The sequence below is a fragment of the Rhineura floridana genome, chromosome 6, assembly GCF_030035675.1.
Source record: "Rhineura floridana isolate rRhiFlo1 chromosome 6, rRhiFlo1.hap2, whole genome shotgun sequence".
NCBI lineage: Eukaryota > Metazoa > Chordata > Lepidosauria > Squamata > Rhineuridae > Rhineura > Rhineura floridana.
In genome coordinates, this window is record NC_084485.1 from 156149555 (window position 1) to 156167830 (window position 18276).

At 42.0% G+C, this 18276-nt stretch overlaps 1 protein-coding gene and 1 long non-coding RNA gene across 2 annotated transcripts in view; one reads left to right on the forward strand and one right to left on the reverse strand.

Annotated features, from left to right (window-relative positions):
* The window catches only part of LOC133388079 (uncharacterized), a 22320-nt gene extending 21268 nt beyond the window's left edge, over positions 1-1052 (forward strand). The window contains exon 2 of the long non-coding RNA XR_009763656.1: positions 860-1052. This is a non-coding gene — a long non-coding RNA (uncharacterized LOC133388079). The remainder of the gene's footprint in view (positions 1-859) is intronic.
* TOR1AIP2 (torsin 1A interacting protein 2) lies at positions 685-17099 on the reverse strand. Its single transcript, XM_061634250.1, has 3 exons — positions 16505-17099; positions 11809-12867; positions 685-5238 (listed from the first exon to the last, which is right to left on the reverse strand). Exons 2-3 carry the CDS (start codon positions 12830-12832, stop codon positions 4445-4447), a joined length of 1818 nt encoding a protein of 605 aa, XP_061490234.1. The 5' UTR covers positions 12833-12867; positions 16505-17099; the 3' UTR covers positions 685-4444.
* Between the last annotated feature and the right edge of the window lie 1177 nt (positions 17100-18276).

The window sequence follows — 18276 nt, forward strand, 5'->3', positions numbered from 1 at the left end:
CAATTAAAATTATGAGAGGCTGGGGGAAAACTCCTGAGTGGTTAGGTGAATCTACCCAAAGGAGGTGTGGAAAGGGGCAAAGGGGCCACAAGTAAAATTTCAGCACATGAATGTACAAGTAGCATACATTCTATAATAATAAACCAGAGTTTCTGTACCTCCTGATGTTCTCATTCGTTCATTTCAAAGGAAGCTGCTTTGCTTTCAACAGAGGAGTGCAATGCCCTCTAGTGGGCATGACTGCAGAAGTATATATGTGTGTGCGCAACAACAGGCCTGCACAACACATGGTTCACAGATGGATTATGACCTGACCTCCAAAGGAATTTCAGTTGTTTAGCATAGCTAGCAGTCTACCTGTGCATCTTTAATCTGTTATATCTTTAAAATTTGAAGCTGCTTAGTGCAGGCTCTAATGAACTGGCAAAAATAGGAATGGACTCAAGCAGCAGGCAGCAGGGGGCAAGCATCCATTTGGCAGGCAAGTGTCTTTTAGCTAGTTTGTCCCTAGAATGTGGAAAGTCAGCAGAAAGACAAGCTTTGAATTTCCCAGGGACAAAAAGGCTGCTGATCTCATGCCAGCTGGATCTAAGAGCATTGCTTTGCCCAATGAGGGGCAATTCTCCTTATTTTAGCCTTGTCATTATACAAATATATTTTATTGTATATTAATAAAACAGGAGGATCAGAAAGGTCAAAAGTAAGTACAGATGGATTAAAGTCAATACAAATATAATTAATTCATCATTACCCTTCTCTATGCAAGTCCTAGCATCCAGATCTTTACAGCATTGTCACATATTTGTGTCTCATCCCCTAGTCACACATTTTTAAACACTTCTCTCTTGTTCTCCCCCAGCCTGTGTGAAGACCTTGGAGTTATGATATCTCCATCAGGAATTTAAGCATGTCAACAAGGCTACGCAGAGCTGTTGTGTTCCAAAACTGGTTCCAAGATAACACTGCCTCTCAAAACATACAATGCCTTGCAAAAGTACTCCGACCCCTGACCAATGTTCTCATATTACTGAATTAAAAATGGTACATTGTAATTTCGTTCTGTGTATTTTATTTTGAAACACTGAAACTCAAAATCAATTATTATAAGGTGACATTGTTTTTATGTTGGGAAATGTTTGTAAGAAACATAAAAAACTGAAACATGTTGCTTACATAAGTATTCAGCCCCCATATATTAATATTTGGTAGAGCCAATTTCACTACTATAACAGCGAAATCATTAAGTGGTCTACTAAGACCCTCAGCAATTTCCAAGGGGTCCGTGGGAAAAAAGTTTGGGAACTACTGCCCCAGAGACCATGAAGTTTAGGGATTCCATTATAATCATACAAGGGCTCCTTAGCAGAAAAGTTAATATGGGAAGAGGTCCCTGAAGGAAGAAACTTTGAACATCATGAGCAGTTGCAGACTTGTAAAATAAAACTTTAAAAACTTGTGACGTTTTGTGCAGAGTGACTGATGCAAGGGACAGAAAAGGCTCTTCCTGTCTCTTTAATGGTACTATAGAAGAGGGACTTTCAGTAGGTGTGACTAGCATGCAAGAATGAGAAAAGGTAAACATACTGAAATGAGCTATTATACACAATTGTACAAGGATCAGGAACTCTGTCCTCTTTTACATCTGGTCACTAGTAATATGATCCCTTTCACTTTGAATTTTATTTTACACAAGGTGGGATATAAATGTAATAATAAATGAATTAAATATATCAACAAAAAGCAAAATGATTTTTAAAGCACTTTATTCTTAATTAGTTAAATTTTTAGTGTTACTTAAAATTGCAAACCTAATTTTACTTCTTTATTTCCTCAGTTAGTGTTACCAACTGACCAAACACTCTAACCTGGCCTGCTTTTATGCCTTTAGCAGCAGCTTGAATTGCAGAAATTGGAAGGCAGAGCTAGGTATTCATTAGCACCGGCTAACTGCTGAACTGTAGTTCAAACTCCTGCATAGCATATGGAGACAGGTGAAATGTTGACCACACTATTCATGAAACTGGCTCATTCAGACTGTAGTTCAATGTTCTATTTCTAAGTAAAAAAATAAGCTAAGTGACTCCTTTTGGCTTGGCAGCCAGCAAGGCTCTGAACAAGAAAGACTGAACAACTTTGGATTGGAGATTCATTTCAGTTGGGTTCAAGCTGATTTGGACCTTTATCTAAAGCAGCATGCACATTCTTAATGATCTCTGATGATTTCTCTGTGAACAGTCTACTGCAGGTGAGTATACAAAGAGGGATACAACTCACCCAGTCAGAGTAAATTCACTGAAATTAATGAATAAGTTAGTCATGTGCATTCATTTTAATGGTTTACTCTGGGTATGACTAATGTTAGATACCAGGAGACAAAGGGAGGTAACAGCAGAAGAAATATGATTGCAATCTTATGTACCATTTCCTGGGAATAAGCTCTATGGAATACACTGTGACTTATTTCTGAATAGACATACATAACTGCAGTTGCAAATGGTGCAGAAGTGAAGTTAATGCAGGAGTGAAATATGACTGAATTATTGCAATGTAAAATGGGAGGGGCAGATGAAGTTCAAACTATGGAACCTACTGGCATATACCACGTAAATATAGAGAGCGGTATTCAATGAACTAACTTCCCCTCCCTCAACTCTCCTCACATGCACCCTAAATATGTTCTGAGTAGATTTGGAGAGGGCACAGGGCATGTGCAGGAAGAGGGAGGAGTTCCATTGCACAAGCAGAAATCCTTGTGCTAATGGAATGAATTCCATTGGATACTGCCTGGGATTCTACCAAAAAACAACCTACCAATGTTCATGGCATGACATTTGTTTTTATCTATTTTGGAGCAGATAGATTTGTCTTGAGAGATTCTCTTTATAGAATGACAGTGTCCAACTCCTTCAAAAATTCTTCCTTTTGATAACCTCTTTCCCCAACCCATCCGATCACCATTCTACTTATTTTCCCTTTTCTGCTTCCTGCATTTACCTCCTACATTCAGACTTGCTTTGCTTCTCACAATAGTGTATTCTTCAGTTGATATCCTAATTTTCACATGGTTAAATGAAGTCTGAGCCTGAAGGTTCATATGCATCCCACAGAATCTGCAGGGCACACCTGCCTTGCATCCATCTATACTGCAATACTGGTTTGGGGTACTATCGCCACCAGTGACGATAAATGTTCATGTGGATTTTTAATTTTGTTTTTATTGCTTGTTTCTTACATTGTATTTTATTGTACTACAATATGAATTGTTTGGAATGCAAATTGTAATACAATGAAATACAATTCAAGAAATAAAAGCAGCCATAAAAATACAATTAAAATCATAAAGCATCTGGCACAGCACAATACAATTGCTACAACAGGCAGAAAAATCATTAAGAGATCTACCAAGACCATTAGCAATTTTCAAGTGGTCCAAGGGAAAAAAGGTTTGGGAACCACTGCACTAGATTATCTCACACCTGTTTCTCTTTTAAACTGAAAACCATTTCCCTAGTTTCCATTTTTCCTTACTAACACAGTACTCTCCAGTTCATGCAAGCCTGACTTGCTGTCCAGCCCATCTCACTTAGCCAGTAGGCTGTACCCTACCTAAAAATCAAAGAAAGCTATGCAACTTATTAAGGCACAGGATTCTGTCTGCATCATTTTTATGGAGTTTTCTGATTTAATGCATTCAAATTTGTAAACCTCACATACCCTGATTCACCCTCTACTGGTCCCCCACCTATCCATATAACAGATGGGAACAATATCAGCACCAGCTCAAGCAGCGCTATCTGCTCCTCCTATTAGTGCCAGCACCAAACAAGAAGACACACAGGACGGTCCTGTGCAGATATACTCTGCAGGGTAGACAACCTTCAAAATGTTACAGCTCATCACAGATTTGAGACTTGTTACTTTTTCTTTGCTTGTGACGATTTAATAAAAACTACTAATTAAGGCCTTCAAAATTTCAGGTACATCTTATACGGTATGCTCCCCAACCCGTACACAAAGCTTGGAGACACTGTCACTTTAAAACTAACTTTTAAGGAGGGCAGAGTTTGCTAAAAGCAGTTTTCTGTGTCTCTGCATTCTTTGTTTTCTTCCAGTGGCAAAAAAGTATTCTGGATGTGCAATGTGCAAGACTAGAATGCCACTCTCTTATCTCTTAATTATTTTTTTAAATTGTCCTTTGATTGCCTTACAAATGCTCACTGGCTACAGAAACAGCACAGCTAATATATTTCTCATTTCTTCTGTAACATTTTGTCATGAAAGTCATGATCGATACCAACATCACAATGCATAATTTATCTAAAATCAGCTCACTTCTCATTAATGCTTCTAGATCCCTGCTTGGCTTACACAGTTTCTCAGAAAAAAAGTTTTTTTAATTGGTGCAAATCCTTCAGAGCTTTTTGGCTTTCCTTTAAAGCCCACCTCATTCACCTTTTGGTCTGGTTTGCAAAGGGCAGCCAACATCTTCTATAACTAGCACTGGATAGACTGGGAGGACTAGGTGGGATATGCGGCTCCACAACCCACTCAGTTTGTCTGTGTCCATGTGGTTGTAGGATGCGGGTGTGTTCAAATTTGTGAACTTGGCCCAGAGGAAGTCTCGAACGTTTTCTTCTACACTCTGCAGGCCAACATTAGGCTCCAGTTCTTCATCCTCTAGCAAAACAGTCAAGATCAGTGCCACATCTTTAAAAGCTGCACTCTCGTGGTCGCAGTACTTGTAAAAGATCAAGGTAGAAGCTGCAGGCAGCGACTCAAACTGATGCACTACTGCTGCTTTCTGCCCTCTGCGGAAGCCAAAGCTGAGCTCCTCGTCGACTGCCAGCTTGGCACTGTCACTGGTTAGAGTGGATTTCAAAGCTCCATCCACCTGGATCGTGCTACCCCCAAGCGATGAGGAGTAGGTATCGGCAATCTGCATACTCAGGCACTTCAAGGTTGCTTTGCCTTCCTGAGCAGAGGTCAAGATTATGATAGCGGGCTCAGTGTGCTGGGAAGCATTGAGGTGTTTCTGTAAGACCTTCCGCACCCGTCTCCACAGATAAGGGCTCTGACCCGGGAAGCTGTCCTTCAGCGGATCAAATTTTGACAGGAAGGTCTTTACAGCTGGGTTTTCTGGCACATTCAGGGGACGGGAAGTGAGGTAGCCAGTGCTGCCCACGAAAAGAGCAACCAAAAGCACGACGACTCCCAGCATAAGTCCACAGGACGCAAAGCCTAAAAACCATGGAAGACAGAAGAACACAATTCAGAAGGGAGCTCAACATCACACAATGTCTTATATCACTGATATTTGTAAGCCTCTCTGGAAGCCTTTTTCTCCTTCAGCTGAAGAGTGGGATAAAAATGATTTCAATAATAAACAGACAAACCCACAAGGCAATGGGCTCCGGGTAACACATGATTGATGGCACAGACTAGTTTCATCTTACATTGAAAACCTCATACTCTAAGGCTGGGATGAAAGCTGCAGCCAAGCATCAGGCCTACCTCTACAAAAATGTCTGTATTCAGCCCTTTCTGCCTCAGCTGTTGCTGGGTTTCAACTGCCCCCCACCCACGCCAGTTTCCCACCTATAGGTATGCTAGGGTAAACATAAATCTAGTCTCCTCCCACAGCTGCTTCTCTGCTTGAAATGGTTCCCTCCTAAAAGAAGTAGCTATTGGGGTTTTATGTAATGTGCAGTACTGCCCTACAGATATTCCCAGAGACACAGAATTCTTCATCTTTTGTTTGGCCTGATGCAAGCTCTCTGCTTTTGGAAAGCTTGCATGGTCTGACACTTGTAGAACACAATTCAATAACATGTATTCCCCTCCCCAATTTTGTATTTTCCCTATATTTTTGGAAAACAATTGATTTCTCAATTTATAACAATTAGAAAAGTTTATTCAAAATAATTTCCATTAAAAAATTCTGTCTATCATACCAGCAAAATGGGATGAGCAATCCTAACCCCCAATCCACACTATTGGAGGGTGTTAGGATGCAGTGCCACTGCTGAGGTCCCCACTGCTGCTGCCAACAGTGCAGGATGTTGAGAAGCTGCCACCAATGGTGTTCCCACTGGCAGTAGCCAGCAGAAGCTCCTGAATGGGGGGGGGGTTACAGTTGGCCAAGGCCATCTGGCAGCCAGAAGGGAGCCTGATCCAGGCTTCTCTGCAACACCAACCTAGAGCTGGAACAGCAAAAATTGAGAAAAAATGCCCCCTTCCACCCTAGCCAGTGCATCAAACGCAGCAGTGGCTCGGTTCCTCCATTCAGCCCCACTGCTGCCAGGCCGGACGTTAGGACTGCCAGGGAGACAGCAATATGGGTTTTTAGATTTTATTTGGTTTAGCTGGATTCTTTGTCTACCAGAGCCCAGATTAAATTGAAAATATGGATGCACAGTCGTCTGACTTGGCAGGAACTCGTGTCAACATTTTCAGAGCGGATTTTTCCCTTCTCCCAGTCATCATGTTGAGATCAGCAGAGAGGGTGTGATGTTCCTGTATTAGTGTAAATAGGGTAAGTGCTGTTTGTATAGGAGATACATGGTAAGTAGAATGAAAGAGGAAGGGGGAGTGAATGGGCAGTAGAATGCTGGATGATTGGCTGAATGTTTTAAAATGGCTGAGAGTATAAATGGAAGGAGGTCAGGTAAATCTGGAGGTGGTGAACGTTGGAGTGGATGTTGATAGGTTGTTTTGGTGGGTCTGAGAGAGTTGTTTGTCAGGAGAGCGTGGAGAAGGAGGGGGGTAGAGTTCGGATTAGTATTAGATAAAACCATATGCTTATGTGCCTTATGAAGAAATCTTGTTATCTTTGTTATCTGTGTTATTTAATAAATACTTAATTTGGTTTACCAAAAGCCTGATCCTTGGCTGGGGTTTCACAGACCAGAAGGGAGGGTGAGGTAAATAACCAAGGCTGAAGGGAAACTATAACAAATGGTGGCAGCGGGGAAGGGAAGAATAACACCACAAGTATTCAGAGCAAACCAGAATTATAAGCAGTCTGAGTAAATTAAAGGGATTGGGACAGCTTAAGCACGCAGTCACAGAGGTAACCTAATTGAGGGAGACTCAGGCAGAGTCTCTGGGACTACTGGTTATAGGACGTGACTGGTGGTGCTGCCTAGCAGGGGGATCTGGTGAGATCTGTGCTAGAGCAGGGAGAGAAACCAAAAGAGAGGACAGTCCGGACTGGTGGAGTCCCTGGTGGTGCCTAGTGACAGGCAGTAACCACGAGCAGGTAGGAACCTGACAGGGAGAGCCAGGGAAGGACGCCTCACAAGGGCCCTGTTGGTAGTTCCACCACCTTCAGAAGTTCGGGGGTGGGTAGGAGAGGGCATTCTCTGTGGCGGCCCTTAAGTTATTGAACTCCCCACTGAGGTACATCCGGCAACTTTGCTGTACAGTTTTAGACAAATCCTGAAGGCATGCCTCTTTACCTTGGCCTTTGACCTCTGAGACATGTATTTTTAGGAACCACCCTATTTTGGGATTGTTTTTACATTGTTTTTAATGTCGTATTTGAAAATTGCTATAACCTGTCCTTGGACCTTTGGGTGAAGGGCAGGTAATAAATGATGGTGATAGTGATGATAAAAATAATTTAATTCAGAAGTATATGCATCTTAATAAAGATTCATAAGATCTGGCTGCACTGCTTAATTGAGTGCTGCCTGGTTGGCCCAAGAGAGACAATGGCTGCATTTTGACATGACACTAAAACATAGGTGAGTGCTGCGTGTCAAAAAGCCTCAGGCTTGGGCACTCCCTGCCTCCTTCTCTCTCCTCCCCCAGCATGGTCATGGGGAGATCAGAAGCACTCACTTCCTTTTTCAACTAATTGTAGCTTGTTGTTTCATCTGAAAGAAGGCAAAACAATTTCAAAACATGCTTTGTGATCCTGCCTTATTTGGATAAATCATAGTTAAGACTATGTTCCTGTTCACCTGCTCCCTCAGGTGATACATGCCCTGGTCTCCTCTCGCTTATACTGCAATGCGCTCTACGTGGGGTTACCCTTGAAAACGGTCCGGAAATTACAGCTGGTACAGAATGCGGCAGCACGCTTGATTACGCATAGCCGTCGCTGGGATCATATCACCCCAGTGTTATTAGATCTTCACTGGCTACCAGTTGTCTACCGGGCCCAATTCAAGGTGTTGGTGTTGACCTTTAAAACACTATACGGTTTCGGCCCAGTATATCTGAAGGAACGCCTCCAGAATCACCGATTGTGCCGCCTGACCAGATCAGCCTTGCAAGACCTTCTCTCGGTCCCACCGGTGAGAACAGCTAGGCTGGATCGGACCAGAGAGAGGGCATTCTCTATTGTGGCCCCCACCCTCTGGAACTCTCTCCCTTTCGATCTCAGACATGCTCCCTCCCTGTCCAGCTATCGCCGAGCCTTGAAGACCTGGCTGTTCAGGCAGGCCTACAAGATTGGGACAGATTAATTTATGTTACAACTGAATTAATGAATGGTTTTTTAGCTTATAATTTGATTATGTTGATCTATATGTATTGTTTTTATTCTTGTTGTTCGTCGCCTAGAGTGTCCCTAACCCGGACAGATAGGCGGCTGAAAAATAAAATTTATTATTATTAGTATTAAGAGCAATTCCTGGATTTGGACAAAACAAACTGCAGTTAGCTGAAAATGGAAGTAGACGCTTCTGATCTCCTCACAACAATATCAGGGAGGTGTGGGAGGGGAGCAGAGTCATACACATAATGCTAAACTATGGTTTAGCTTTACTTTTAAACCAGGCACATATAGGAAAAAATTATACTTTTACTTAAACATCTTATACTGGCAAGTATAGAAGTTCCAGGCGTTTCACCTGTAGATAGTCTCTGAAGCGCAAAAGTATTATCATAGACAGAGACTGGACCAATAGCGTCATATACACTCCGTTTCCATAATGTTTACTTAGCAAATATCTGGTAAAATGTATTTAAGCATAGAAAGGACTTACAGGAAGGCAAGCAGCCGAGCAGCAAGTGAATTAATCATTTTACATTTGCCTTCTGTAGCCATGAAGCCAGATAAGAGGGCCAATGAACAGAACACGCCCAACAAGCGTACAAAGTGTTCAAAACACCTTGTAAGTATTATGCCATTTTACAGCAGCTCAATTCTTTATACAGAGAGGGTTCTGGAAACATTGACAGGGCTGTCATCAAACTGCACAGCATTAACACATTCTATGTCTAACTTTCACTTTTTAGAAAGAGCAAGGGTTATGCTCTTTATAAAGAGCAGTGCTGCATGAGCGGCATTTTATTCACACAACAGAACTTCCCCTTTCTTTCCTTTGCTGGTGTGCAATCTGTTCCATAAGGTTCCCCAACCCCATGGAGCAGATTCTGAGGGTGTATGGGGGCCTGCAGGGGAGGGGAGAGAAGGGAAAAGTTATGTTGTACAAGTGAAACGGCAGTGTTGGATACAACCCCAAGGTTTTGGCCTCATGGTTGCTGGATCATGAGTAATAGAACTAAGTACACAGACTCAGGATCTAGGAAGGAAACAGAAAGTACAGGGAAGAGCCCAGCCCATGCTCCCTCTACAGCTAGGAGCGGTACAGACTGAGGTGTGGGCACATTCCCAACTGAATAAAGACCTAATGCCTGCAAGTGCTTTGTCTAATGAAACATGGTGGCAGCGGTTCTTTAAGAATCTCTGGAGAGATCCTCACAACAAGCAAACATCACATGTGGGCTGAAACCTCCAGGGGCCTTGGATTTTGCAGTTAAAAGCCTAGCTCAGGAATAGGCCCACTGGAAACAGGAGTTTGAGTTTTGCATAGACCTGGCCATGCCTGAAGAAGAAGGCGGCAAGAAAGTGAAACTTTTGTTTGATCTTAATGGGGAGCCTTAAGCTTAGCACTGACTCAGCATGGACTGGTCTGCTGGCAGCTTTGGAGGTCGCCTTTCTCCAAAGTGCAATGAGGCAGTGGAGAGATACAAGTTCTTTACAAGAAATCAGCAAGAAAGAGAAGGATTGGAAAGCTATGTCATAGTGCAGCAAACGTTAGCAAGCACATGTAATTTTGGAGACCTAGAAGATTCCCTGATCAGGGACAGAATTGTGTGTGGCATACTGGATCACGAGTTGCAAGAACACCTACTTCAAGAGAGTGATCTTACCTAGGCAATGCCTGGATATAGCTCAGGCTAGAGGCCTCCAAAACCAGGCTGAAGCCCCTAGGAGTGCAAGGATTGTTCCCTGCTATACACATAGTCAGAAAAAAGCTAACCAAATCAAACAGGAACTAGTGAATCAGGGTCCTGTACCCACTGTGGGCTACATCTACTGTGGCAGGCAGCATGAACGGATGTGCACACAGTGGCAAACGGAACGACCTCCAGAACGTGTGTAGAAAAAAAGGCAAGGGGCATATGCAGGAGGCTGCAGACTCCACAGACAGTGCTGAGGATATGGAAGACATGACAGTCTCTCTGAGCCCTAAGCCATATCAAGTCCAGAAATGGGCCCATCAACAGCAACAGGATTATTTGCAATAATGTTATTGGATCAATGACCTGTGAGATTTCAACTGGATAGTAGTGCACCATGCAATGCGATTCCCCAGCATGAATTAAACGCAAGCATAAGCATCAGGCAGAGCAGCCACTCATAATGTACAATAAGAGCATCATGCAGACAGTAGGGAAGTGCAATCTGACACTAAGGAACCCCCAAAACAACAAAGCCTATCAACTTACATTTGTACAGGAAAGGGACCAACCCGCCCTTTTAGTAATGCAGCCATCCAAGCAATGGACTTGATTAGAGTATAGCACCAAAACTTTGTCTGTACGATTCAGAATACTCCCAAATCCTGGACTATGGAAACTATCCTGGAGAACTATGGAAGCATTTTCAAGGGAGATGGGTGTTTTGATGGAGAACTACATCTAGAAATCAACCTATTAGTAGACTGCTTGCCATGGAGAAAACTTCCAGTGGCATTGAATGAGCCTGTTCGCAAAGAACTAGACAGCTTGCAAAAAAGGGGCATTATCATTGTAGAAGAATTTAGCACTCCCTGGATAAGCAGCATGCTTGTGGTAAAGAAGGCTAAAGGCAAATTAAGGATCTTCATAGACCCCAAGCCTTTAAACCGGGCACTCGAAAGATGCCATTATCAATTGCCTACACTTGGTGATATCTTGCCCAATCTCTCCAGAGCCTGTATATTCACTGTAAAGTCAACAATAGTTTTTGGCATGTAAAGCAAGTTAACTACATTTGCTACACCCTTAGGTCACTAGAGATGGCTCTGCCTTCCCATGGGCATCTCCCCAGTTCCAAAAGCGTTTCAGAGGAAACTTAAATCAGGCACTCGAAGGCTTGCCTGGTGTGAAGATAATTGCGGATGACCTTCTGATTATAGGAGAAGGGCCAAATGATGCAGAGGCAGAAAAAGACCACGATTACAAGCTGCAGTTACTCTTTCAGTGTTGTAGGGAGAGAAACATCAAACTAAACCCAGAGAAAATGAAATTCAAACAGAGGCAGATGACATACACAAAACATGTACTGTCAGCAGAAGGACTGAGGACATATCTGTGCAAAGTAGAAGCAATTCAAAACATGCCACCTCCAGCGGATGTGAGTGGAGTACAGCACTTCATGAGAATGACAAATTGGTCCTGAGCTGTTTATTTGCTGCAGAATTTTGGATCTTTACTATGTGTATGCCATTGTGGTTAATTATTATGGAACAGTTGGTATGGAACAGTTAAACAGATGATTGGATTTCCTCTTCAAGGAGGCTACTGCCTTACCTTCAGTCAAAGATTTCTTCTCTGTGCCTTCAGGCTTTTGAGCTAATGTTTCTCTTTCCTTCTCCAATAGATCCTCTTTTGTTTCATCATGATCTTTCAAGGAGTGCTGGCTTTTCTGGCTCAGTGGACTTATTTTTTCTTCTAGGATGGTTTTGGGTGAACTGTTTTTCTCTTGCGTTGGAGAATCTTGTAGGACAACTTGGGATGAACATTCAGCCCTTTCGTATGAGGAATCTACCACATCTTTGTATGCAGAGCTGTCAGGTAAACTAGCCGAACCTGAGGAAAGCCTTATGTTACCACTGATATCTGCTTTCAGCTGAATTTCCTTAGAATCTAAGTTCTTTTCTGATAAGGAATCTTCTGTGGTTTCTTCAGGATGTTTCAACGAGTACAGGCTCTGCTGGCTGAGCAAATTCGTTTTTTCTTCTAGGATGGTTCTGGGTGAACTGTTTTTCTCTTGCGTTGGAGAATCTTGTAGGACAACTTGGGATGAACATTCAGCCCTTTCATATGAGGAATCTACCACATCTTTGTATGCAGAGCTGTCAGGTAAACTAGCCGAACCTGAGGAAAGCCTTATGTTACCACTGATATCTGCTTTCAGCTGAATTTCCTTAGAATCTAAGTTCTTTTCTGATAAGGAATCTTCTGTGGTTTCTTCAGGATGTTTCAACGAGTACAGGCTCTGCTGGCTGAGCAAATTCGTTTTTTCTTCTAGGATGGTTCTAGGTGAACTGTTTTTCTCTTGCGTTGGAGAATCTTGCAGGACAACTTGGGTTAAACTTTCAGCCCTTTCACCTAATGGATTTACCACATCTTTGTCTACACAACTGTCAGGTAAACTAGATAAATCTGGGGAGAGCCTTAAGTTGCATCCTGGGGGGCCACTGGACTCTGTTTTCAGTGGAATTCCATCAGAATTTAAGTAATTTTCCAATAAGGAATCCTCTGTGGTTTCCTCAGTTTCATTTGGTTGAGTGTTGGGTAGGACACATTCAGTATTTGGAGGCTGAAGAGTCATCTTCTGGTGTGCTATTGGCTCCTCTTCGGGGAAGCCTGTATGGGCCACACACACAAAGGGTTGGCTGTTGTGCAATAATAATGTAATTTTGAGTTGCAACTTATTTATAAACTTCAAATCAAAAGTTCTTAAGTCAGGGATTGCCAACCTATTACCTGCGGGTGCCATAGTGCCTGCAAAGGTTTTCAGTGGTGCCTCCAGCAGCTAGCTCTGAATCTGAGATTTCATTTTTTTTAAAGTAATTCTCTAACCCTCCTAGAAAGTTACGGAGCAAAATGTGCAGGTACCCTTCTGATTTCTGTGAAATGAACCAGCCTGTCAATGGGTTTTTTTTTGCCAATGAGTGAACTCAGAGCTGTGATTGCTGAGAGAGTTATTTCGACACCAGGCAACAGGAATCCCCCCGGGTCCTAAAGAGCTGCTGTTCCCCCCTTCCCTTCTAGTGCACTTTTCCTACTCATGTCTTTTTTTCTAGTACTTGTAATCAGGGCTGTGGAGTCGGAGTCGTGGAGTCGGAAGCAATTATGGGTGGAGTCGGAGTAGGTAGGAATGTACCTACTCCAACTTCAAAATAAAAACTTTCATAGGAATTTAGGAAAGTTTTCTTGTTCAGAAATTTTAATCAAATAAATATATTTTATGTTCTATCAATCTAGCCTGATGATTCACGTGGTGGTGATGAAAAGCCTTGTGCTACCATTTTACTACAGTAAATTTGTTATTACTAGTTAATATACATTTGCCATTTATGAAGGAGTCGGAGAGTAGAAAAATAGAGGAGTCAGAGTCAAAGGTTTGGTGTACCAACTCCACAGCCCTGCTTGTAATCTCCACGGTTTGCCCTTCCTTTTCCCCTAGTAACCAGGATGCATCTTTCCTGTGCTGGGTTCACCTGAGATCAGGTAGTGCCTAGAAATTATTTTCTATTATGTACTGCTACAGAATGAATGTGGGTGAATGTTAAAGAATCCCCCTCCTCTCAAAAGGCAAATGTGAAAACTTTTGTTAGGCATGCCTCTTGCTTTGTATTCAGAAGTATTTGTGTTTAATTGGGCTTACTTCCAGGTAAGTGAGTTCAGAATGGCAGCCTAGGCTTTGGTTTAGAGTTGGCATTTGGGGAAAACTAGGTTCTTGTGTCATTAACAGATGAATGGCAGGTCAAGCCTTTTCTAGTATGGAAATACAACTATAAGAAAAGCTTCACCAGGACTACTCTCTTATTTTTTGTTATGCCACACCCAGCATGGCACTTGTTGTGTGTTATGCCACACCCCATGGCAGCCATTTTGTGCCTGGTGCCCCCAGCACTCTTTCACAATTTGAAATGTGCCCTCTGGTCCTAAAAGGCTGGCAACCCCTGCCCTATGTTTTCATAGGTTAGCTTGGTCGTGGCAAAGACCAAGGTTATAACAGTTCACTGATGCACCCACCCCACAGTATGTGCCCACATCTACAACCACACAACGCTGGGAGTAGTAGAGTGAATGAAGCATTTGCTTGAAGCCTAGGTTCCTATTTGGGCACTTGCTATTTCCCAATATGGAAAACGGTCCAGTGTCTTTAAGGACTCTAACATATGGGAGAAGTTCAGCAGAGGCAGCCCATTTTCCTGTCCCTGACCTATTAAATAGCCACTGTCTAACTATCATGAAATACAAAATCAATAAATATACTGGACTCATCTGCTTTTCCTGTATATTTATTTATTTTTATATGCCACCTATTAACAGTGCCCTCTGGACAGTTTACACAAAATAAAACAAAATAATAAGCTCAGAACAATTAAACAGCATACAAATTCCAACTCAAGTCAGCATAAAAATTTCAGCAGCAGAGTAAAACACAGAGAAACACATCATATCGCTAAAAGTATACAACATATCTAAAATTCAGTGGATTTAAAGATTTGCACTTTTAAAGCCTGGGAGATTAAAAAGTACTTCACTTGCAACCAAAAAGACCACAAAGAAGGCACCAGAAGGGCATTCAATAGCCAAGTTGTCACTAAAATAGTAATTTTAAAAATTAATATTATGTTATAGCACTACAGCTCTTATAATGTTAATTTTTAATAAATAAACAAATGAAAAAATCCTTTCTGGTCACTGCCATTTTAGCAATATGGTTAATGGCTGTGACAAAAAAAGAAATTTTTAAATAATATTAGTATTATGTTATAGTGCTATAGCACTCTTTCATTTTAAGTGGTATGTAACTAATATTTTAATATTTTTAAAAATATATGTATATAGCCAAAAAGGCTTTTAGCATAAATCAAGATATTGATTTAAAAAATTAATGGGGTGATAAAATGGCACTCACTACAAATGTTATAATGAATGTGTGTTGAGCTGTGATGGATTCACCTGCTTTTAAAGTTACTGCCCATATCAAAACAAAACCCTTCCCTTTATAAAAGCTGGAAGAGTAGCTTTAAGGGTATCTATATTTGTGGAGATTGTGCTAGTGTTCCATGCTTCTGAAAAAAGTTGGATTTTCAATGGTTGAGAAAAGAAGAACTCCAAGGAAAATGCAGGATGTCAATGACTGGGAGACAGCTTTATTTCGATGGTCTGTAAAAAACTGTGTAAACGAGCCATTGGAGTTCCACACTAAACCCCTAGTGTGGAAATTCCCACAGTGAATCAATCAGTCAATGTCTGGGAACACTTGAGATACAGAATGTTAGGTTTTAGTTGAAGGGTGTGCGGGGGAGAGAAAAGTGGAAGGCACAAGGGAGAGAGAACTGGCTTCCTTAAACTCCTGCCAGCTTTTAGCAAGCATCCTGGTAGAGATTGTGGGGGGGGGGGTGTCCGGTGGGGTGAAAGAATCCCGCCTCCCTTTATACCTATATACACTATATTCCAGCAGGAAGCAAAGGGAAAAGGACACACTGGGCTTGTCCGCACAAGAGTTTACTGTGGGTTTGCCGCTGTTTGCATTCCCATTTAATTTGCATAGTCCACATGATATTGCATAGTCCACATGATATTCCAAGGTGGAAAGAACTCGTGGACCTCCAAATGTCGAACTCTCATCAGCCCGCACTTGGGCAACAATCGGAGATGATGCGAGTTGTAGCCCAATAATATTTGGAGGATCCCAGGTTCCTCACCCTTGTTCTAAGCTCGCACACGATCCAGGCCCTGATGCTCACGTTGACAGCCAATGCTGAGAGACATTTCTAGTCGGAGGTTTTACATCAGATGTATGGCCTTGTTGATCTACGGGGAGAGATCCACTGGCCATAATTTGATTTGATTTCAATCTACACTTTTGTATGTTTTTAATTATATAGTATGTGTGCTTTTTATCTGGAAGCCGCCGTGAGTTCCAGTTTTGGAAAAAGGGCGGGGTAAAAAGAATGATAATAAATAAAATAAATAAATAGTCTGTGTTTGCTTCACTTTTTTGTTTTTGTTTTGTTAGTTAGTACATCACACTTGTTCGAACAACCATAACTAAGTTTGGAGAGGAACTTTTGTTGCTGTAAGAGCCGTTTCTTAGGCATACATTCCGACAGCAATAAGGTGGAAAGAAGCAAGTGCTCCTCCTTGGGTGCCTCAACTCAGTGCCCTCTCCCTGAACACAATACCCGATTTGGAATCCAAGGAAATGGGCGAAATTCACCTTTCACGCGCTTTCCCAGAGTTGGCTATTCCTGTCTCTTACCTCTTCTTACGCGCCGCCTCCTGCTCCACTTTCTGACAGGGAAGTAGAGAAAACGGATCCCCCTTTTCCCCGTAGAGACTTCGTTCAGGCAGGCCTTCCTTTTCTGTGCGTTTTGCAGACAGCTTATTACGCCCAGATCCTACTCTAACTTCCTAGAAGCAGATCAGTTCCCTACTAGAAGCCGAACAGCCCGGCGCAGTCACACACCCAGAACCTTCATTTCTATCAACGTCAAAATTATGTTCCTATGGCACGAGGTTTCCCCGTGGGATGCTGGGATGTGTAGTTTTCTCACTCCTCCGTACCCGTTTATGAGAAACTAGCAGGTAAAGTTTCCTGATCGAGATACCTGCTCCAGAGATACGGGACCGGGCAATGTTCCTGCCAGCATGGAACGATTTCTTTTGTCCACGGTTTCCTCCCCTATAACAACACTGATTTTATACCTTCCTTATCTTATCTCTTGAGAAAGGAGGGGGTGGTCATAAAACGCTGGCAGCTTTGGTTGGAAGGACAAAGTATTCATTCCTTTAAAGGGGGGCAGGGGGAAAGAGATTCCTACTCTTCAGTAAAAACTCACACAATACGTGGTACACCAAATGTGGAGAACAACCGAACATAATAAAGGGGGAGGGGAGAAGTTGAAGAGATTTGCCCTTTTTTGCGATGACGGGCAAAGGCTGATGAGGAGAGCAGAGGATAACTGCTGTCTTTTAACCTTAATTTTTGTAAATCGCCCAGAGAGTTTTGGCTATGGGGCGGTATGTAAATATAATTATTATTATTATTATTATTATTATTATTGTTGTTCTGTTGTTTCCTGCTTTGAGGTTACAAAAAAACTATAAAATGTTAAAGTAAATAATTGGACACAATACAGTCATAATTAAGCACTTTTCAAACACAGGTTTCAATAGGAAAGATTTTGATACATGCTTAATTCTTCCGTTGAAAACCAATTAGGCTTTAAAACACAGTTGCACTTCACCTCTAAGCAGCTGAAGAGGATACTGTCTCTGAACAACTTTTCAGCAGGCATTTTAAGGAAGTTTTCTGTTTTTATTACTAGTTTTAATAATTGATTTTATTCACTGTATGTCATTAAGTGATATATAGATAGGTTAAACAAAGAAATGCAGAGTACCTTTTTCCTGCCATGGATTAGCAGCAGCATTTATTATTATGGCCAGACTCCATGGCCAATGTAGACGCCTAATATAAGTGTAATACAAGTAATCGGCGGGATTCAGTCCTAGTCCTACTCAGAATAGATCCAATAAAGTTAATTGACATGACTAACTTAGGTTCATTACTTTCAATGGGGCTACTCTGAGTGGGACTTAGTTGAATGACTGCATGGAAAGTTTTATCAGTGCATTTGTCGAAATGAGTCCAAATGTATACACGTCCTTGCTGAAAAGTAGAGGTAAAAAATATTCCTAACTTCACAAGAACACTAACAGGGTCTGAGTTCACAGTGAATGACTAGGAAAGAGATCTTGGGGTTGTGGTGGCCAACTCAATTAAAGCATCAACGGAGTACAAATCTATACTGTAATCACACTTGGAATACTGTGAAAGTGGCTGTTGCCTGCTTGCTGCTTCTTAAAAAGGATATTGTAGGTCCAGATAAGGGTAACCAAAATGGTGAGGGGACTAGAGCATCTCTCCTGTCAGATGGCTACAGTGTTTCAGGCTTTTTTATTTGAGGGGGAAGCAAGTTGGGGGGGGACACCTGGTTTGCCACTGGGGAAAACAGGAAGTTGGGCTAT